The sequence below is a fragment of the Stegastes partitus genome, unplaced genomic scaffold, assembly GCF_000690725.1.
Source record: "Stegastes partitus isolate 25-593 unplaced genomic scaffold, Stegastes_partitus-1.0.2 Scaffold77, whole genome shotgun sequence".
NCBI classification, from domain to species: domain Eukaryota; kingdom Metazoa; phylum Chordata; class Actinopteri; family Pomacentridae; genus Stegastes; species Stegastes partitus.
This window is the reverse complement of record NW_007577808.1, coordinates 941,021-963,439: the sequence shown is the minus strand read 5'-3', so window position 1 is coordinate 963,439 and position 22,419 is coordinate 941,021. Positions and strand designations below refer to the sequence as shown.

At 41.0% G+C, this 22,419-nt stretch overlaps 2 protein-coding genes across 2 annotated transcripts in view; one reads left to right on the top strand and one right to left on the bottom strand.

Moving 5' to 3' along the window:
* The first annotated feature begins 1,096 nt into the window (after window positions 1-1,096).
* Window positions 1,097-10,749, top strand: LOC103353564 (von Willebrand factor A domain-containing protein 7-like). The gene is made up of 18 exons (XM_008276607.1): window positions 1,097-1,173; window positions 2,236-2,453; window positions 2,760-2,967; window positions 3,202-3,287; window positions 3,399-3,492; window positions 3,810-3,938; window positions 4,283-4,469; window positions 4,799-4,968; window positions 5,091-5,203; window positions 5,335-5,451; window positions 5,716-5,922; window positions 6,059-6,194; window positions 6,676-6,828; window positions 6,922-7,014; window positions 7,261-7,370; window positions 7,871-8,035; window positions 8,203-8,499; window positions 9,570-10,749. Exons 2-18 carry the CDS (start codon window positions 2,250-2,252, stop codon window positions 10,164-10,166), a joined length of 3,066 nt encoding a protein of 1,021 aa, XP_008274829.1. The 5' UTR covers window positions 1,097-1,173; window positions 2,236-2,249; the 3' UTR covers window positions 10,167-10,749.
* A 4,758-nt stretch (window positions 10,750-15,507) lies between these two features.
* LOC103353563 (phosphatidylinositol transfer protein cytoplasmic 1) overlaps window positions 15,508-22,419 on the bottom strand; it is a 79,382-nt gene continuing 72,470 nt past the window's right edge. The window contains exons 6-10 of the mRNA XM_008276606.1: window positions 19,405-19,500; window positions 18,700-18,855; window positions 17,967-18,030; window positions 15,946-16,085; window positions 15,508-15,599 (exon numbers count right to left, since the gene is read on the bottom strand). Of these exons, the coding sequence (XP_008274828.1) occupies window positions 15,594-15,599; window positions 15,946-16,085; window positions 17,967-18,030; window positions 18,700-18,855; window positions 19,405-19,500 (462 nt within the window). The 3' untranslated portion in view covers window positions 15,508-15,593. The remainder of the gene's footprint in view (window positions 15,600-15,945; window positions 16,086-17,966; window positions 18,031-18,699; window positions 18,856-19,404; window positions 19,501-22,419) is intronic.

Here is a 22,419-nt window from a genome sequence, read left to right as displayed (position 1 = left end):
CACACTACACACATTCACATGGACACCACTGATCATACTGACCAACACACCTCATACCGGTACTGTTATATTTGTTTTGTTTAAATAAATATATATTTTTGTTCGCACTGCGTCTCTCCGTTTTTGTCATTGCCTTTGAGCCAGGTCATGACACTTGTCAACACCCAGACGCGTCCCTCTCCCCCTCCTACCAAAAGTTAAAAAACCGTTGGCACACATTGAAGAGTTCGGAGTGATTCCCAAAGTGGAGCAGCCAACAGACTGGTGTGCAGGGATGGTCCCAGTACCACAACCAAATGACAAAGAGGTACGCATATGTGTGGATCTAACAAAGCTGAACAACTCAGTCAAGAAAGAAAGACGCATGCTTCCTTCAGTGGAACACACCCTTGGACACCTGGAAGGTGCCAAAATATTCTCGAAAGTGGATGTAAATTTAGGATTCTGACAAATTCCTTCATCAAAATAATCTGCGCTGCTAACCACTTCCTTTACCACATTTGGCAGGTACTGTCGCAATCGACTTGGCTTTGGCACTTCTTCTGCACCAGAACATTTTCAGAGGAGGATATCACAGCTTCTGGAAGGCCTGCATGGCGCAGTGTGCCAGATGGATGATGTGCTTGTTCATGCGGACACACAAGCCCAGCATGATTAAAGACTGCTAGCAACAACTGTAGGAAGCAGGTGTAACACTGAAAGCAGAAAAATGTGAGTTTTCCAAGACAGACCTCCAAACTAAGTACTACCCGGTGGTTTTTCTGTCTTTGGCTATGCAGCTGTACATACAATAGATCACTTTGAGCATTCTGATGTGGAGAGTATTGTATGGAAGATAATGCAGATCATGTCCACTGCTTTGTGCAAGTTATTATAAGTGAATTTAAACTTTTTGTTAAAGAACGTCTTTGTCTATTTCATCTTTTTTTCTTTACGTTTGTGGTACATACAAAAAAAAAAAAAAAACCAAGACAGCATTGTTTTGTTTAGACACTCAAACAAGGAAGCAAATAATTATACTGGCAACAATGGAAAGAATGAGGATGCATCAGATTACCTGAAAGTGCACCAGGAAGGGCGGCCAAACACACTTTAGAGGTTTGACATACAGTCACTGAGGTGACACGAGTCTACAGGGTGAGCATCACAAGTTGAAGAAAGGGAAGCTCAAAGGTGAGAGTTTGTCAAATGTTCATATCTTTTATACATTTTAATTGGATTATAAATAATAACAATAGCAATAATAATAATAATAATTTTTGCTTGTTTGTTTAACTGATCTGCAAATATTTAGCTAGCCCACACATTAAATGTTATAGGGAATTATTTTATGGGGATTCATGTTATTAGACAATGTTATGTTCATGTTATGAACCAAAAATAGTAATTTTAAACTTCCTTTGAAATGCATTTAAAATCATTGTGGAACAAATTTATTTAAGTTTACCCAATTTGTTCTGTAGCAACACCCTGATGCTGCAGTAGATAGACAAGTTTCACATTTACAATCAAGAACTGTGCCACAGAAGTGTAAAAAGATTAGTACCAGAATGCCACTGATAATAGCTATGGACATTTTCAACATTTAGAAACTCAAAGTAGGCATTTAAAATTACTTTCCCTGAGTATGTGCCATCCATTCATCATTTCCATTATTGGCTACATGTTGCTAAATATTTGTAAGATACATAATAATATACATACATACATACGAACATACATACATACATACATACATACATACATACATACATACATACATACATACGTATATATATATATACTTATTTAATATAAACCACCTCCTAACACCCTCATTATGACGCTACTTCTATAGAAACTATCAGTACAATTCTACAATTTCATTTTGCTTTTAGAAAACAATCTAGATAAGCGCCATAGAACAAGTTCAAGTGTGATAGGGCGTTGATGCCGATAGCAGGCTGTGTGGGAGGTGATGCTGAAAGTCGAGTCTGTCCAGTCGTGTTTCAGGCATAAGTTTTAATTCGCTTTAAGGCTGAGAATGTCTGCTTGCTTGACATTCCAAGTCGTTGAGAGAAATGATTTCAGTCTTGAGATGATTCCTAATGTAATAAGGCAGAACTGGACTTTGTGATCTGCACAGCAAAGCTTAGATCTGAGTCAAAAAGTACTCCCAAACAAAAGAAAGAGTGGTTAAAACTACTGAATTCTTCCTTCCTTTGATTTCCCTCTTCTCTCTTTGGTCCAATTCAGCTCTGTCCTCTATCATGATGACCAGACAATCAGTCACCCTCCTGATGGTGGTGGTGGTCCTCTCCCTGCCACGTCTCACTCACTGCTTCCAACAAGCCTTCTCTGTTGACAGGACCTCTGTGACTCATCGCGACATCACCCTAAAGGCAATCCTCAGAAAAACCGCTGAGGTCTGCCGAGACATTGCTGCTGCTGATGGACGGGACTTCAGCTTGACGGTGAGGTCTTGATGAAAGAAATTCCAGTCCGGACATTTCTGCTGAGTTGATAAAACATCCATCCATTATCTATACACCGCTTAATCCTCACTAGGGTTGCGGGGGGCTGGAGTCTATCCCAGCTGACTTAGGGTGAAGGCAGGGGACATCCTGGACAGGTCACCAGTCCATCACAGGGCTACACTTAGAGACAGACAACCAAGCACACTCACATTCACACCTACAGACAATTTAGAATCACCAATTAACCTTTTGGACTGTGTGGGAGGAAGCTCAGTGATGGTCTTGGCTTTTCTTTGTTTCCAGATTGATGACAGCCTGACAGTTACTAAGGTGCAAAGCGCCTGTTCCTCCACACCCAGCTCCACTTCTCCCAACTCGACTGACGCCTTTCAAACTGCCATTAACAGCATCCACCGTAACAATGGCAGAGTGGGTTTCAATTTCGAACTGGATGTGAACTACCATTTTAACAATGAGGCCTTCCAGGAAGGACGGGAAATCATCACAGCAGGTACTGTTCGAATGTTCATGCACAAGACCACAACACTGAGGCCATTTTTTGACTCAATTCTTATTCTGTGAAATGGAAAAAAGCTTGTTGTAAACTGTTTTCCCAAATTTGATATACATATTAACAAAGCTCTAGTTACAGGGAATTGTTCAAGAAAAAAAAAGAGAGTTAAAAAAATTCACTTAATTAAGTTTTAGCTGTACTACACTATTAATGCTATATTTTTCTGTGGAGGCCTGTCCACTGTGAAGGCGAGTGTGGAGCAGAGGAACTTTGACGCTGCCCAGCAGGCTCTTGGAGGAATCTGTCACACCCTTCAGGTAGAAACAATGATTATACTGTTGCAGTAGATATTTATTTTTATCTTATAAATACCATTTTGTACGTAAGAAACAGTTTTGTGAATAAAGTTAGATATTCTGTGTATTAAGGACTTCTACAGCCACAGTAACTGGGTGGAGCTGGGGAAAACTACTCCTTACAGCACTCTGATCAGAGCAGATCAACCTCTAGAGAACTTGGCAGGTAAGATCCTCTGTCTGAGTGACGTGTATAGTTTCAAATTGCAACAGCTTAGAAGTATGAGTCAATCACAAATTTGATGCAAGGGGTTTTCCAGTTGGCACAACGTACGACTTTGTGTGTGATCATAACCTGTTTGTCATTTTACATACACTGGCTCTACTTTGATTTAAAGGCTTTAAAAGCAAACACAAATCCACAATCGGGCACAGCTTAGTAGGAGCCAAGGCCAGTTGATCAGCTAGCCTTTTAAATATGTTATATCCTGATTCCAGACTGGTTACTATATCATGCATAACTTCTGTCATATTTTACCTCAGGCCCGGATACTCCAACCTGTAAGAGCTGTACAGGAGAGATGTGTGATGACAACATTTTGCCTGAAGTGCTGAGTCAGGGGCTTCTCACTTCCGGCTACTTTGACTTTGTGTCTCCAGTAAAACCTGCAGGTAAAAATCTCTGACATTTGTGTAGCCACAACCTTAGCAGCCTAGATATTTATCATTCCATCATTTTCAAAAAATCAAAAAGTGTTCCATTGGCAAATTGGACTTTTTGCAAAGGTTGGTGAGTTTGTGAAAAGCTACTCAGAGCATTGAGCACCAACAAGCTGTAGATTTGACATATGACAACCAATAGGTGTGAGTTTCTCCACACTGTATATTCAGTGCCATAGCCTTTGCAAATAATGAATTGTTTGTGTAGCGGTTTTGTGCCTTATTGAGCAGAAACTTAACAATCCAACTCTTCATCATCACTGTCCATTCGCATTTGAGCTTATTTCTGTTTGAAGGTAAATGCAGCCACGGTGGTAGGGCTGACAAGACAAGCAAAGAGGACCCAGTGGGGGGTATCAATAAGGACGCTGTTGAGTCTGGTCATGGCGCACTTCACGAAAAAGCAGCTGACCTAGCAGTGGATGCCACTTTGGAGCTACTGGAGGACATCAGATTGGCTGTTGGAGACAAGAACTTCCTGCGGTATGGAGCTAATTCACCTGAGACACTTCTGTGTTCATGGAATGGTTGCAGAAGGAAGCTATAACATCCATGTGAACACTGAGGGCGTGTATGCGAGAAAACAAGTGGTTTGTGGAATGTGTTGTCATATCATGTTGGAAGCAAACTTTTCCAAATTGCTCATCAGACACCAGTCTGCCCTGGCAGACATTCATAGAGTTGAATTTATCTGTTTCCATGAAAAGTTCTGTTTCTGGAGAGTTAGCAACTATTCAACATCTGGAAAAAGTGCTGCTCCTTCATAAAGCATGAGGAAATGATTGTGTTTTGTCTTCCTCATGTTCCCTTAGACTGATGGGCCTCTCCCAGGCCTCAGCATTGTGTATTGTCATTGACACTACCGGCAGCATGAGAGATGACATAGATGAAGCTAAGAGAGAGTCCTTTAACATTATTGATAAGAGGAGAGGAACATCGCAGGAGCCCTCTGAATACATACTTGTACCTTTCAACGACCCAGGCATGTGACTTCGAATTTTACAGATGGTCCAAATATTGAATGTGAAACCTACCAAAACAAAAAGTATCTTTGGAGATCTGAAAAAAAATGTCAATTCATATCCTACTTTACCTCCTATCTAGATTTTGGACCGTTGATAAGGACAACTGATGCAGACACCTTCAAAGTCAACATCAACAACCTCACTGCAATTGGAGGAGGGGACAACCCAGAGCTGAGTATGTCGGGACTGGAAGTGAGTGTACTTAAACAATTCGTGTTGTGGGGACACACACACACAGTTACACTGAGGACATCTACATTTGGACATTATTCCAACAGATCAAACAAATGACAGTTTTTTTCTACCCTATGTTTGACTGAAAGCTTGCCCTGACAGCAGCGCCATCCTCCTCTGAGATCTTTGTCTTCACTGATGCTCCAGCCAAAGATTCTGATAAGAAAGGCACCGTCACTGCCCTTATAGAGAGATCCAAGTCTAAGGTAAGTCTGTGTGTGAGAGAAAACTCTACCTAAAATAGTAACCGCAGACTTTTATGGTTTGATGAAATTTAGTTCAATTAATGTAGTGGATAACTACAGTCATACTCAACAAATATAAACCCAGAAATTTTCCAATGGTTTACCATTTATAAATGCATTATTACCAATTAGGATTGCATAGCTAGATTATTTTAAAACACACTTTAGCAAAATCACTACAGGATTATTGCATATATTATTATTGATCCATCCTTTTACTTTTAGGTAACCTTCCTGTTGACAGATGTGCTTTCCAGACGACGGCGACGCGTTAGGGATTCTCAAGGTTTGGCATCACGAACACTAAGCGGAGGTGAAACCGAGCTATACCGAGACTTAGCCCAAACCTCTGGAGGACAGGCCATTGAAGTCCCGAAGTCAGGCCTCTCTCTGGCCACAGCAGTTATTGAAGATTTAACAGCCAGTGCTGTGGTGAGACACTGAGCAATGAAATTAAAAGCTGGCTGAAGGCAATGTGTAAATTATTGTGTTGTGCAAGTTGTGGCCAAATTTTTCATTGCAAATCACCAATTCCTTCTTTAACAGCAGTTTTTGCTTCCTCATCCAGGTGACAGTTTTCCAAGCAGTAATAAATCCTGGACGACCTGAAAATTTTCCTTTTACTGTTGACTCATCAATAAGCAACATGATCATTTACATCACCGGAGCCTCATCTCTCACCTTCACACTGACCAGCTCTACAGGTTCAGTTCAATGACATGTTTTGGATTTCCGTGTTGTCACTGCAACCATTTCAAAGACTAACGTTCCTTCTTTGTCTCAGCATTTGCTTGCTTTTTGACTCTTTAACACTATTCAGGACTTTCATGTTGCCATATGTGGAAGGTCTTTTGGGGTCCATTGGACCCCATGAAAGAATATTTGCTAAATATTTGTTGGTATTCATTGTAGACTTTTATACTGTGTTAAATATATTTTCTAATAAGTTGACATATTTTTGGTTGCAAATGGATAACAAATGCCCCTCTTTTGTCACCTGTCAACTGTCACCTAAGCCAAATGGCCTGGGGTCCAAAAGTCCCATGTAGGGTCAAATGTCAGTCATCTGAAGTGTCCCTTTTAGGCAGTTTGCTAATATCTTCAGGAGTAAACCATTTCCCTCAAATGTTAAAAAACTAAAATAAAATGTGTGTGACAGTTTTTAACAATTTTCATGTCTTCCAGGATTGTCTCAGATGTCAACTCTGTCCAGTGGTCCTCTAGCAAACCTCACCACAGTGGGAAACCTGCGCCGGATAAAACTCAACACTGCCAATCAAACAGGATCGTGGAACATAAGCATTAACTCTAATGTTGCCTACACTGTTAAGGTCACAGGTCAGTGGTGTGGCTAAATCAGAGTTCATAAAGCACGTCATCAGTTCCTTTAAATTTCCTAAGAAATATTTGTCTTCTCTGTCTGAACATCAGGTCAAAGTTCAGTGAACTTCATTTATGACCTTGTGGAAGTACAAGAGGGAGCCCAAAGTGGTGTCAGACCTAAAGAAGGACGTCCTATTGCAGGTTGGAACCCACAACTATGTACCAAATAATATAATATGTATTATACCAAAGCCATTTCCTCCTTGTCCTTAACAGCAGCAAAAATGGTAGTAGTGACATGTCTTGTGTCCCAATCAGTAAAGGTCACCTCATAAAAGCTCATCTATTGTTTCCCTTCCAAAACCTGATAGTCTTCTTTGTGTACATTTGGACAGTGTCTAAGGATCTGTCACAATAATACTCTTCTATTCTTTCCACGTCTTTCAGGTGCTAACGTCAGTCTCTTGGTCACTGTGACAGGAAGTGACACCGTGACAATCACAGAGGTCACTCTGTTCAACAGCTCAGGGCTAACGGAGATCAGCGGATTAGTACAGGCATGTTACACCTGACAATCCTAAAAGATGTAGATAAATACTCAACATTACAACTGACCACTTTCCAAACAACAACCCTTGTATAGCAAGCTTTACAATTGGTTTCAGACTGGTTTTGATTTCGAAGAAAGTTAAATATGATCTTTCTCTTAAAGTGATTTGTCTTCCTGTTTTGAAATGAATGAGAAACCCTGGATGCTTAGAATGGAGCCAAAGTAGTATTTCCCAAGCTTTGAATATTTGGCAGTGAGGCTACATTTTCATAATTTGTATTTAAAGCCACAACACCTGCATTAACATAAATTCTGCAATGCATAGAACTGTATGAAAACAGAAATCAGGGCTGGGAGAAGTGGAAGACAGGCTACATATCATTAACATTGGTCACACTATGTTTCTGTGTAGACGCTTGCAAAAGAGCCTCATAATTAATTTGCTGCTACTCTTTGACTAAACAATATGCAATAAGCAACTGGTCTTTTTCTTTCAATCATCCACAGTCATTAGGAAACAACGACTTCCTGGTCGGATTCCCTGCAGTCCCAGCAGGTGAATTTGCAGTTCGGCTGACAGGACGAGACACTAGCTCCACCTCCAGGTCCACATTAAGCAACTTCCAGAGACAAGCGTCCACACAGATCCAGACATCCAGTCTCTCTGTTACTGTGAGCGTTGTCACCTTCTTTTTATAGCTCAGTTGCACAGTTTTTTACTTTGGTAGAAGAAAGATCTCCGTGCCCTCCTGGCTATGGTCAACACTAATTGCCATATTACGTGAAATTCGAAAAGAAATACTCAAACTGTCTTTCCTCTTCTTCACCCACTTTGCCAGGCTCAAGCTGACATCACCATAGAACCGGGTTCTACCACCTCCATCCCTTTCACAGTATCTTCAGACACAACCGGGACGTTCACAGTGCGAGTCAACAATGATCGCCGTTACAGTTCAACTTCACCTAGCTCTGTTACTATTGGAGCATCCAGTGGGGGTAAAGCCAACGGCACCGTAACCTTAACAGCCCCAGCTAGCACTGTTTCAGGAACAGATGTGACTCTTACCATTGAGGCAGAAAATGCTGCTGCCACTGAAATCAACTATGCTGTCCTCAGGTTTGCTGTGGTTGCCAGGGTAAGAAGAAAGACTAACAAAATCACACCACATACAGTATGACTATTCTATATGGCCTAATCTTCTTTTTAACTCAGCAGCTTATAAACCTTGCATGTAAGAAAATATAAACTCGTGATGCATTCAACCTTCCTAGCAACTTTTAGAGGGTTTTCGACAAGTTCCTACAAAACTTCCATCCATCCATCCATTATTTATACATCGCTTAATCCTCACTAGGGTCGTGGGGGGCTGGAGTCTATCCAGTGCTAACCACTGTGCCACCTTGCAGCCTCCTACAAAACTTGCAGATAGATATCTGCAGCAGTGGCATCTTCTAGTCTAAAGGGGCAGTGCTGAGAAGGAATTGAGTATGTGGGGGAAGGTTTGCCCCATGGATGTAGTAATGGAAACTGGATACCAGTTTTCAAGACAGCGAATCATTAAGTATAATGAAAGCTACTCAGTGGTGCAAAAAAATGTACAGAATGCCTCCGTCATGTAGACAGATGTTCTGCACACTTCCAAATGTTTTTTGCCCATATAACATACTCATTAGTGTCCTTCTCAGTCAAACCGATAGAAAGCATGTACAACCAAGACTCTCCAGTATTAGACCAAATTCTGATAACATAGAGAGTTAACATGGTTTCTGGTGCTCAAGTATTTACAGTTTTATAGCAGTTTGTTTTACAATGGGAAAAATGGATTTGGAGCCAGTGTGCATCACAAAATGGTCAGCAAGTGTTTGGGCACTACATCAAAATCTGCACACAACCCAATGCTGTTCCTGGGACTTGATCTGCTAGTGGAAGACTATTACCAGGAATATTTTTATTGTCCTTCTCATAACTACTTTTATGAACACTTAGTGCCTTAAATGTCTATATTGGTGAGCCAGAACCTGGATCTAAGTAACTTGTTGTTATCTTTTCAACATTAACACGTTATCGCCACATCATTCTGTTAAAATATCATTTATACTGAGTGCAACAACCATCTGAATGACAGATGCTTGGTAGCCAAGTTTTGTTCCTGTTCTCTTGCCTAACTTTTTGCTTCATCACTTCTTACTCTACCTCTCTCTCCAGGTGACAGATTTGTCTGGTCCAGTGTGCCAGGACACCAATGTATCAGGCGATTGTACCTCCTCTCCATCACTCTGTGCAATCTCTTCTTGGGACTTCTCCACTGTTTTCACCGATGGCGTCAATGGGACTGGCATTGCAAGCATTACCCTCCGCCAAGGGAACGGTACCCTCAATACCAGCACAGTGACTGGAGCTGGAGGTGAGAACATCACAGTGGTTACCTACAGCGCCTCCTGCTGTTCACCAAATGTGGACCTGGCTGCTGTGGACAGAGTAGGAAATGTGGGAACATGTGGCGGACGGGCTCGAGTGCTTACCACAGCTTCACCTATGACTACAACAACCCCGTTAATTACAACAACCCCTGTATCTACAACAACCCCCATACCTACAACAACCCCTGTATCTACAACAACCCCCATACCTACAACAACTCCTGTATCTACAACAACCCCCGTAACTACAACTCCTCCTGTCACCACAGTTACAAACATGACGACAGCCCCTCCTGTAAATGCAACATCCACTGGAGGGCACACGCTGACCATATCACGCTGTGTCTGGATCAGTGTTGTAGTTTCTGTCATTTGGAAGTGAATGATGCAAACAGAAATTACACTGTAAATGAATCAAGCACTTTTTGACCAAAAACTTTTCATGAGGTTATCATCATGGGTGTCTCTTAATTTCTTGTTGATACAAAGCGATAAGTGAGCTTTAAGAAAACTCAAATTGAATTTTGTGGAAAATGCATGAATCATCTCTCTTACCTACAGTCAATCTCTTTTCCATGAGTGGGAGTGTTGTGTGCCTTTTTTGTCCACTTTAATTAGCAATGTCTTAGTTTCTAAGCATGTAACTAGCCAGGGAAAATACTGGTGATTCTGTATGTAGTTTAAGAGGAACATAATGTTAAAGCTATGAGCGTGACAGAGCAGAAGTTGCTCCATGTTGGGAAAAGCTAAATTATGATGAAGTACTTGCACTTTAGCTGGTATTCATTTCTTCTTTTTTTTTTTTCATTTACCAGTCAGCTATAGATGTGACTTTGCTGTAACAGATTCTGATTCTACATGGAAACCAAATGATCAGCATATTAAATATGGTGCCTGTTAAAGGTTAAACTGCCTAATTTCTCATTCAACAATGTATCAGTAATAAAAGTCCAATGGATATTACACTCTTTGAGAACTTTTGCTAATACTTTTGAACTTCTATTTACATAAAATTAAATGCAGGATGGGGCTGCACAGTGGCTCGGTTGTTAGCACCGTCGCCTCACAGCTAGAAGAGCCCTGGTTCGCATCCTGGCCTGGGCCTGGGATCTTTCTGTGTGGAGTTTGCATGTTCTCCCCGTGCAGCGTGGGTTCTCTCCGGGTTCTCTGGCTTCCTCCCACACAGTCCAAAAACATGTTGAGGTGTGAATGTGAGTGAACTTGTTTGTCTCTATGTGGCTCTGCAAGGGACTGGCAACCCGTCCAGGGTGTCACCTGCCTTGTCCTAAGCCAGCTGGGATAGACTCCAGCTCCTCTGCGACCCTAGTGAGGATTAAGTAACACTTAAACTGTATAGATAACACTGGTCTACACCCTTTTTGGTGTAAAACTTTTTTGATCTAATTTTGGACAATTGCAATGTGCTGAATCCAGATATTACATTGGTTTTGCTTTTGGATCATTTAGCTTTTAAAAAGGATTAGAAAATGAAATTTTTCCTCGAAAATCCAATTTCATATGAGAAATACTAAAATAAATCAATCGCTAATGTCAAAAAATGTAATCAATTTAGTGGTAAAATTGATTTGTTTAAATCGAGTTGGCATAAAAACCTGAGCTAACGCAGAAAAGCAGATGTCATTATTTGGATTCAGAGTTGCAAAAATGTCCCAAATCAGTTTTAAAAAATCCTAGACACCTTCAAAAAAAGTATTTTTTTGTAACCCAGTGAAATGGATGGATAAATACAGGGCTCTTAATCTACAAAATAAGAAAAACATATCTAAAAAAAAGGAGTCCAGAAATGCATTATGTGCGGCTTTGATTTTTAAATTGAGATAATATCACAATCAGCTGGTGGTAAAGAATTCAAAGATCAGGCGTGAGCAGCAAACTTCACACTAAGGTTTTCATGTGTAACCTAAATGGATGAAACAGAATGAATAGCAACACCGTCTCAATAGCTAATAAAGTTTATTTGTCCAATTCAGAAAAAAAAAAAAAAGTGAAACAATAATTACAACAAAGAACCAAACGGACTTCAAAGGGCAGTAAAAATATGACAAAAAATACATAATAGATAAGTGGAAGAACTAACAGCAACTTCCAGCAGCTAAATAAGAATGGCACTTCTGAGGTCTGTTTCACAAAGCTGTGGTTTTACTCAGCAACGAGTTCCATCTAACTCAGTGATCCCCGGTTTGTGAGACAGGTCCCAGTTTTCAAGGAGACAGCACAACAGCCTGGCCGAATGCAAACTGCATCGGGGAGGAGGGAAGGAGGAGTGAAATGCTTGGTCCTTCTAGCCAAAGAAATAATGCTAAACTCATTTTGAAAAAGATTTTCCTTCAAACAATACAGCACTCACGAAATCAAAGTACAGCAGGTTTACTACAAAACAAAAGAAGAATAAAAAGAAAACAGAAAAGCCAATCACCTCTCAATTAACATGGCAAGTAAATGTCAAAGCAGCCACAACACTAAAAAAAAAAAAAGGAAAGCTTCATTTTGTTTTACAACTTTGCAAAATAATTTTGCCCTGCGGGGTCAGCAAAAGCAACTGGATAGTCCAAAGTGCACCACTACAATGAGGAGTCTTGATACTTGATTGAGAAGAGTAAACTTAACTGAATTCAATAGATGACGACGACTTCATAGATACACGTATTAAGCCTACTCCTAGATCAAAACAAACCTTGAATTTCATGTCTGTGGGAATGCCATCGTTGTCGCACAAACACAAACCTGTCTATTTTAAAATCCGTGAGCACATTCATGACACATCGGTAATGAAACTCGGAACAGGTTCATCGTAAGAAATCTACTATATTAATCATTAACAACAGTATTTACAATACCTAATGTGTTACTCTTTTAAACAGAGCAGAGCTTAATGTTACACAGTTGGATATTTTGCATTATATTAATAGCCCATGGTAGATCAAACATGTCCCTGGATCTCTGTGTTCCTGACAAGAGAGGTGGTCAATACCAGAGTTGCAAGTATGTATAATCTATACATAATAGATCCATACTGAGGGCCAATAACTGGTATATAGCATTTTAATCCTCAAAAGGCAAAGACAAAAGCTACAATTACAGATAAATAGCTACAGTTTGTTTAGTTTTTTTTGTTGTTTTTTTTAACAAAAGCAAGTGAGAAACTGTACAAATTATTACAATATCGTATGGCAAGACCACTGAGGACCTTCTCTTTGACCTGCTCTCTTCAAAGTTACTACGCTGTATTATAGGACTTTGGTCCAATAAACCCAACAAGACAGTAATGTAACACATTCCTTCATTGTCAAATAAGGTGTCAAAGACTGGAAAGTGCAAAATGCATTTGCGCTGTAAGGTTAGTACTTGAATGAAGAGGGGAAGAAAAAAAAAAATAATACAAATTATCGATTTCCTAAAACATAATAACAAGTCAGCCCTGTCACTTGAAAGTCTGATGATGTTGTTTAATATGATTGTTTTTGATCTGATTATGTCATAATTCAGCTACTGTACGTCGGGTTGTGTCCCATTTTTATTCTTGGTTAAATTTGAGATAGAAAAAAAAAAAAAAAAAACAGCAATGAAAATTTGTGTAGCTGAAATATAAGAGATTTTGGTTTACACACATGTAGGTGATGATACAATTGTTGCATGCAGAGGCACTGAGTTCAAAGAGTTTATAGGCCTACAGTTTATTCTCTGGACATGCTTCACTCAAAATCTGCATTTCTCTATTATACAAAATTAGTACAGACTTCCAATGTAAGCATTCAGTTTTGTTTGTTGTTTTTTTTTTTTTCTCATACAATTGCATCCCCAGATATACTGTCATCCATTTACAGCATATCCATATATACTTCTCATAATGCGTATATATGTCAGGAACATTCCATGCAGCATATAAAAACCCTTTCTCTGAATTATATCATTGGATGTAAAGGTAGAGGGGTAAGGGTGGGGTGGGGGGGTTCCATCTAAGAATGAATTTGCTGTCCTAATCTATTCGTTTTAGATGGCAACTAGTAGCCCGACACAAATCACGGGTCACTGCAGAGGGTGTTTCCTATTTTAAAATCGTTCTAATGAAAGCTCTGTATTGCCAAAAAGCAAAAGTGTAAGCTGCTCTGCAAATGGTATGCACCTAATGAAGCACATACTCAAGTCAGCTTGATGCATGTGCCCTTCTCCTGGAATCTATCAGAGTTTTCATTACCTCCACAAAGATCAGTCACTGATTGAAAAACTCCTTAAAAATGGCCTTTTTTTCCCCTACATCTGACACAAATGCGATTTGCTGATTTGATCACAGTGGATCACATCGATGTCACACGAGATGTCCAGCATTAGTTTCAGGCAACGTTTGACTTTTGTTGTTATGAAGTACTTTTGTGGTACTGACCTCTAAGTCAACTAGATATAATAAACAAATTCGTTTTTTAGTATCATTAACCTATCGTGTTAGAGACGCAAGTGCAGATGTAACAGATTCATCTAAAACGTTACTGCTAATACGCAAATGCTCAAAGGTTTCTGATGTGTAAACATTCCCAGGGTTAAGTAGACAGGTATAGCACATACAAGAGTTATCGTATTAGAATATCTGTGGAGGTATAAAATGCAGGTGTTTGGCAATAAGCAGGGAGAAAAAAGGTACAGTGGCATCCCTGCTTTTGGAGTGCGGGCCAGGTAGAGTCGGGGGGGAGACCTGAGCTGTGTTCACTCTATGATTGTACTGATCTTGCATCTCTTATATAACTGGACTTTGGAATGGAAAGGAAGGGTACAATCTCATCCACAGGCCAGTTTGGACGGCTCAAGAGAACAGTTTGGTGGATCTTCTGAGGGTGCTTGGCTGTCTTTCCAACGTGTGTTATTCTAACGCGTTACATTTACTGTGCTACTCTAGTTTGTGTCGTTGATTTCAGTTCGAATTGAATACCAACAGTCTTCTCGCAGACTGAAAACGGACAGCATTGGTCAATCGATCCTTTCCGCGCATTGTCGAAACTAATAAACACCATTGGCTCTGTGGTGTTAAGGCAACTACTTCAAAGTTAATAGCCAGTTCGTCTGATTGAAGAAAATATACCTAAAGAAACAATGAGAATAGTTTATTTACATTAAATAAAGAACTGCCACTCAACAAAAATCACTACTAATGTTTCTTGTTTGGACTAAAACATCATTCTTAGAATAAGTGTGGCCTTCTGGACTCACAGGAAGAGAGAGTCGGCCATGTCAGGGTGGCCGAGGAGCCTACAGCTGCCTGGATGGCATCGATGACACTGATGAAGACTTCTAGAGTGATGGTTGGAGATTGGATATGGCTAGAGAACTTGGATGTTTGGGCACTGGTGTTTGGAGGTCAGGCTAGTCTCATTGGGCTCGTAAGACAATGGGTCTGGACAGAGTAAGTACAACAAAGGGCCGGGGGAAGACATTGCAAGGTCCCTCTACTGCTCGTCCATCTCGGCGAGGTCGGAGCTGGAGGGCGGCGTGGACGATTGGAGGTGGTTGGAAACGGGCGACGGGCTCAAGGCAGAGCTCTGGGAGGCGGCAGCGCTCGGAGCAGGGTCGGGAAGGGTCAGGGTTTCCGGAGCGGACTTTTTGCGGGGTCGGTCCTTTGGGACAGAGAGGGACTCGGGCGCATCTGTGCACATGGGGGTGGAGGGGGCACTGGCGGGTCCAGTGAGGGCACAGGAGGACAGGGGCGTCTCGCTGATGGAGATCGATGGGGGAAACATCCCAATCTTCTGGTTGGTGGCCTCCTGGATGGCGCGCTCAAACTCTCTCACCTCATCCATTGTCATGTCTGGATCGGAAAGAGATCGATTAAGTTAACAAACTGGATAAGAGTTGTTTTTTTTCTATCCTTTATAGACAATTTTAGGAAAAAGAAAAAACAAAGGCTGTAAAAACACAGATGTTTTAAAAGCTCACATGATGTTTCAACTGCTGAGCAGGCTAACCCAGTCTCATTTCTCACGTTCTTTACATTTTCCAACCATTCATGTATGCACAGTTTGCCTCAGTGTGGGACAGAATGAGTGGATGTACGAGGACAGTTATATGCAGCTGCGATAGCTTCTGGGGCAACGGTTCAAATATGAGACAGAGGAGGGACAATGGAGTAAAGAAACAATGAAAAAGACACATACGCTTGCTTTGTCATGGATCTCTATGTCATCCAGTGAAGATGGGTTTGTTGTGGAATGCTCTTGCTGCTCATGGCAAACTTTAATGTTGGTTTTCTCATGCATTTGTCTCTCGTAATCCCGCACGTCATCCAATGTCATATCTGGAAGAAGGGGGAGGGGAGGGGTGGAACGAGGATCGAAATGTTGGTAACTCCTCCACAGTGGCGCTCCGGTTGTGAGACAGGCGGAGGGGGGGTGGGGGAGGAGGAATGGGTGGTTAAGGTGGCAGAGGCAAGCTTTGTTGCGTTTAATGCTTTAGAGGTTAAAGCGCTAGCTTCCCAGGACCCAAAGAGTGCACAGGAAACAGCTAGACAGATCCGAGCCACACCAGGAGGAAAAGGATGGATGAGGTCAAGGATGTGTCGCGATTAAGGAAAAGCATGAAGAGGTTGGATCAGTGGAAGCACAAGAAAGGAACACCGGCTAAGTTTTACTAATTCCACAGGCAAAAAACAATCATTCCACACGTGGAAAGATTTCAGGAGCATTTGAAAAAAAAAAAAAAAAGCATCCAGGCTGCAGGGACATGTGGTATTGAGGTTAGTGGATATGGTGAGGAGAGAAACATGTTTCATGGCAAAGATAATGAGCTTGTTCACTGCGAGCCCTACAGCTGCAGCTCGGTCAATGTGTTGCAGCCACTTATGGGCTGCAGCACAAACAGAGCCGCCTCTTGTGCTATCAGACACTCAGAGGATCAGACGGAGGCAGCTTACATGTTCTGGTAAGTGCATCATTTATCACTGATGTTGCTGCTTCTTGTAATTGCAGCCGATTGGTTTGCAAGGTTTATGACATACAGCCACACATTTTACTGATGTCAATTTTCAAATACAGTAAAAAAAAATTCAGAGAAACTATTGATGCACAAACCGATACACGTGGATTTCTTTATCATGAAACATGAAAGGTTGTGGATTAAGGCTTATTATTTATTGTGCAGGTTTGAATTGAAACAAAATCCATGCCTGGAAAGTGTTTGCAGTCATTAGTTGGTTAGTGGTGAGAGGAGGATCCATGCTGCAGGAGAATGAGCAGGACTGCCAGTGGCCAGGTTAACCCTTTGAACCCCAACAGTTTCTGGGCATTTTTTTTTACTCATTGGGGACTTATTTTTTCACTGCAATACAAAGTCCTGCACTTCTACAGAAACAGCTTAACTATGGCAAGAATTACAGTTAATTCAAAACTGTTATAGAGCCACGAATCATACAAAAAAATAAATAAATAAAGCTGAATTTCTTTACTAACTTTACAAAAATGTTTAAAAAAAAATCTGGAATCAACACATAAAATGGTAACTACGTACTGTAAATATTTAACTACCTAAATGTATAATACATAATAGAGATTGACAATTGACTTGTAAAATAAATGACTAATATTTAATGACTCTTTTTTTCAGTTAAGCCTGGCGCAGTCGAACAGTCGCTGAATTTTGTACACATGACTGTTTGCTGCAGCTTCACAGTGAATCTTTCAACAGTGAATCTTGTTAGCGTACACAATAGATTTTTGGGAGATTATTTAATTGAAACACGCAGGGTAAAGAGATTGTATTTAAATAAGACAATTTGAAGCTTAGATTCGGACAATTTTGGGGATGGAACGACATATCAGAGATGACAAGTTCAAGGACTATTGGAAAGTTTTTTTAAAAAACTGACTATTCTTTCTGGAGTTACTGGCTCTGATAAATTGCACCATTCTAAAAACAACATGCCTTTTAACAAACAGGTTTTGGGGTTCAGAGGGTTAAATGCAGGTGGAATGATTGTTGATGCATGCTGGTAAATTAACAGGCAATCAGACTACAGTGATTCATACAATACATACAGAACAACAGTAGCATAAGCCTTTAAGAGAGATGTTAAATGTCAAGGTTTAATTACTTATACGTAACTACGGTATGCATGTTCAACACTTCTTTAGATAAGAAAGTAAATGCTTTAAAAACTTTAAAAATGAGCTTGCAGACTAACCTATCCACTCATCCACCCAGGCAAAGGCCTGCCTGTGTCCCAGCAGCAGCACATCCCGGACCACCTACGATACAAAGCAAAGATGGTCCAATATAGTTTTATACTTGTAACATTAAATGGTATAATGTTTAAACTAAATAGAAATCCGTAGACAGTAAAAGCGTTTTCACACACTGACATGAAAAAGAAGCTTCCGCTCATTCTGATGAGTCAACAACTGATCCAACTGCCAAATATGATGAACGAAACAGATGCAGTAATAAATGGTTCATGTATGTTTCATTTGCTATTACGACAACATTTTCTTTTTTCAGTCTTTTTCCAATAAACTCAATATTAAAAGCAAGGACTCTTTGAGACATTCAGAGCAGCAAAAACAATACTCATGTGAAAAAGACATTTTATTAAGTTTTATATCTTAAGTCCGATTAAAATTGTCATATGCAATTGAACAACAATCCCATTTATTATTCTGATAAAAGGAAACTCTTTCAAATGGTTTATATCCTCACTATGAACTACTGAGCTCCAGGACGCCACGAACAAGGTACAACAAAGAGCTGATTTTGGTATTTTTGCTGATATTAGTAGCAACATAGAATAATGCCAGCCATATCCTTTAGGTATCCCCACATGGTTTAGGTAAGTGGATAAATAAATGTAGTCAATCAAAGTAAAATAGCTCAACATATGCAAAATCATGAAACAATCTGAGGGTTGGTTGACCTCTCACCTTGTGCACAAACTGCTCCACTCGTGTCTGCAGCCCCCAAACCTCAAACTTGACCGTGACCAGTTTGTACGAGCACATGATGGGATCCTGCGTATCCCTCCAGCCCTCCTGAAGCATCCCTCGCGACGTCTTATCCGACTTGAAATATCGCAAGTCCTGCAACGGTCGGGGAGTGAACACACACACGTTAGGTGTTACAATAATTAACCGAAAACCTCCGGGCAACATTGTTTCCGCGTCCCGGTGGAGATACGCTTAAATTAAGATGCATGATTGAAATGCCACTATTAAATACTATTTGCTTTAACCCTTCTGGTGGTCGGACAATCTCAATCGGGGCTCATTAGGGCTGAGGCGATCTGTTATGAAACAGCTATGAAGACAAGCTTCTCATTTCACAGACTGAACTATTAAAAGGCTTTTAAACTCCAGCTGAATGCAAGCGTGAGAAGGGGGAGGCATTCAAAGTAGCAAAGTGCAGCTGCATGACAAGTGGGAATGAGGTCCACATAATTTGTATTAGGACATGTTTGGATTTCAACAGCAAATTTAACAGAAGCTATAAACACAACACGGCAATCATACTGTTTCTAAATCACACGGTTTAACTTCAGTTTCCAGATTCGGCAATACACTTACCTCTGCCGGTGCGAACACCCAGCAGCCATTAACATCTACAGACACACACACCTATGCAAAGCTCACCTCAGACTCTTTATAGTAGCGCTCGGGGATCTCGTCGTAGGCAATGTCGATGAAGCACACCTCCCTCTCCTGGTCTTTCAGCTCGGTGTCGAAGATCTGAGAACAGAACAGTGCGTCAGCGTCAGCAGCGGCCTCACAGTAACCTCTCCACGTGTAAAAATACATCTCGGGAATGTACTTCAAGTGGTCGCCTGTGCATCTTGTCACCCTATTATCTCCCTCTTCACAACGCAGTACCACCCACAGGCACATATTGTAGTTGTCTACACAACCATCAGGGGTTGCTCTAAGCCCGTGTCTTCAGTCTGCGCTTAAGGACACAGTGCTGACTGCAATTACCGTGTCATATGTGGACAAGTCAGCTGATTGCACAAAAAGTGAGTGGAACCATTCTTTAGCCTTCGTTTGCTTTCACTATTGTTTACTGTTGTCTTGGATTATTTCTTCTGCAGCCAATACCAATCCATTTCACACATGCATGTAAGTGTATATTTACTATTTAGTCCATTTATAGTCAGAGATTAAAGGCCACAGGCTGCATTTAAGGGATTAACTTCCAATATTTTCAGTGTGCAAGCAGACTGCTGCACGTTTAAGTGGAGAAAAAAAACAACATGTTCTCTTGTTTTATCAGATGTTCGAGGGCAAACGGCAAATTGAAGTGAGCAAAACAGTGCTCTCTATGACAAGAGCAAGGCTTTCTAAACATGTTCTTGTCATACCTTATGGGCTAAATAGTGTAAATACTGTGAAGGTTAAAGACGCTCTGAGAAAGAAGTGAGAGGAACTGGGATAAAAGAAGAGATGGATTTGCGTAAACAGATGAGAAAAAAAAGGGAAGATATCTGCAAAATACATTTGTAAGAACAGCGGTAAACATTTTCTTTTCGATAAAACCTTGAAGAAAATTATTGCGCTTGTGGAGATGAGAAAGTACATTTCCAACGGCAAACTCATTTGAAATAGAAAGAAAGAGGCTGGCAGAGTGACAGATGAAGACAATTGCACAGTAAACACATGAATGACGCAGACCTCGACTGCAGCGAGTTAAACCTGTCACCTACTTTTGGTTTGTACTGTAACACCTTTCGCTGTCATTTTGAATGTCGGCTCAAATCCAAGACACACCTACTGTTACCTTGAGCTCTTTTCCTACTTCTCCTCACTCGAATCGCTAGTTCAAGCGAGGCAATCCCCAAACTCCACACACCCTGAGCCCCATCATTAGCCATCTGCACTCCTCTACCGTGTACGTCAGCATTTTTTTATTTTTTTTGGCACACTTAATCTTGTCAGTTTTGTCCGTGCATGCACTTCAAAACACAGGCGGCTTAGTTGTAATTTTAGTCATATCGGGTTTCACGGATAAAAAATTGTGTTAAAAAGGTTGAAAAAGTAGAACGCTGCCAAAATAAAGAAACAGATGTGTTGTCTCATTTTGCTTGCTGTGCGGTTTTGGAAGAGATTACAACAGGAGCCCAAGCATGAGCGTGTGTGTGTGTGTGTGTGTGTGTGTGTGTGTGGAATCCCGTGTGTCATGTACCACACCCTCCCATTCAAAAAGTGCATCATGTCCACTCACACACCCACTCACTTCCTGTCCAAATATCCACGATTTTCCTCCCTCGCTTGCACCATTCCTCGCTTTTTCCTCCCCTCAGTCCCTCCTTTCATCCCTCTTCCATCTCTGATTCTTTTTCCATGACACTGGACCTTCCGTCTTTTGATTTTGTTTTAGACACAGCGTGAGTGGACAGATGTATGTTATGACATAACAACGGACACATGGGGAGACCGGTTCATCGAGCTCGTTGTTCCATTAAATATTCAAGAACAAAGCAGCTGCATTCTTATTTCTATGTACACATCTCATGAAACGGTTACACAATGTCATAAAACATGCAAAGCCTCTTGTTTATTTGCCCTGAAGATGTTACACAAAGTAGTGCAGCTGTATTATTGAATCACTGTCTTTGAGAGTTTGTGTGTGTGGCGGCGGCGACACACTTCCTTGTATCTCGTCTCATATCCACGGGCGTCTAAACACAATGGCACAAACAGTTATTTACGCGACACAGCGATGACTTTTTTGCTTATCCATTTGCTGGAGGCCATTTCAGTTCTCAAAAATTTGATTTATCGAGTCTCGGATCCATCGCGTTGTCTTGTCAAATGAAACAAGCATCAATTTAAAAACGTCGCCACGTGTTTAATGCGCGCTGACAGCCCGCCTCCCTGCTTTATGAGCGCGTGCAAACTACTCAGACGTTGTCAACGACACACTCGAGGCTTCGGGAGCCGTCCTCCGCATCGCCAGTCTGACGCAAAAAAATAAAAAACATGAAGACGCGATGAGACGAGGCCTGCCAGCCGCTCACCGTGATATATTCCAAGCCATTTGTCTGTTGCACGCCGGCCCCTACCATTCCTCTTTCTCACTGTCCAAGCATTGGCAGCCTTTCATTTGATGACTAATACCCTTATAAAGTGGAGCGTGGAGAGCGAGTGGCCCAACAGTCCAAATGAAATTAACTGTCCAACAAGTGGCGCGGTTTTTGGCAGACTCTCAAGGCTCATGTATAGCTGGCATTATGATATGACGGGATTGCACACGAGGGCCTATGAATTGCCAGATCTGCCAGGGTAATTTTACTCGCGTAGCTTTTGCAGATGTCTTTGTAGTCCACCGTATGTGCTGTTTCGTTCTGAAAATTGGCTTGTTTTTTTTGCTTTACGTGTTTCTGTATGAGAGGAGACAGACAAGCGCGGCTTACATTAAGCCGAGAGGTTTGAGTGGGAGTGATTCACCGACTGGGCTGACATTAGCGGTGTCAACGGAGCGACGTGAAACAGAAGCGGGGTCACGAATAGCGCGTATGTTATTGTAATCAAAACAGGTTAAATATGGATATTTTTATTGTTATTTTAATTTTAACCATCAGCCCTCATATTACCGTGACTAATAACACATCAGTTGTGCATCTAAATCACAAATTTGCCTCAAAGTATAGGACA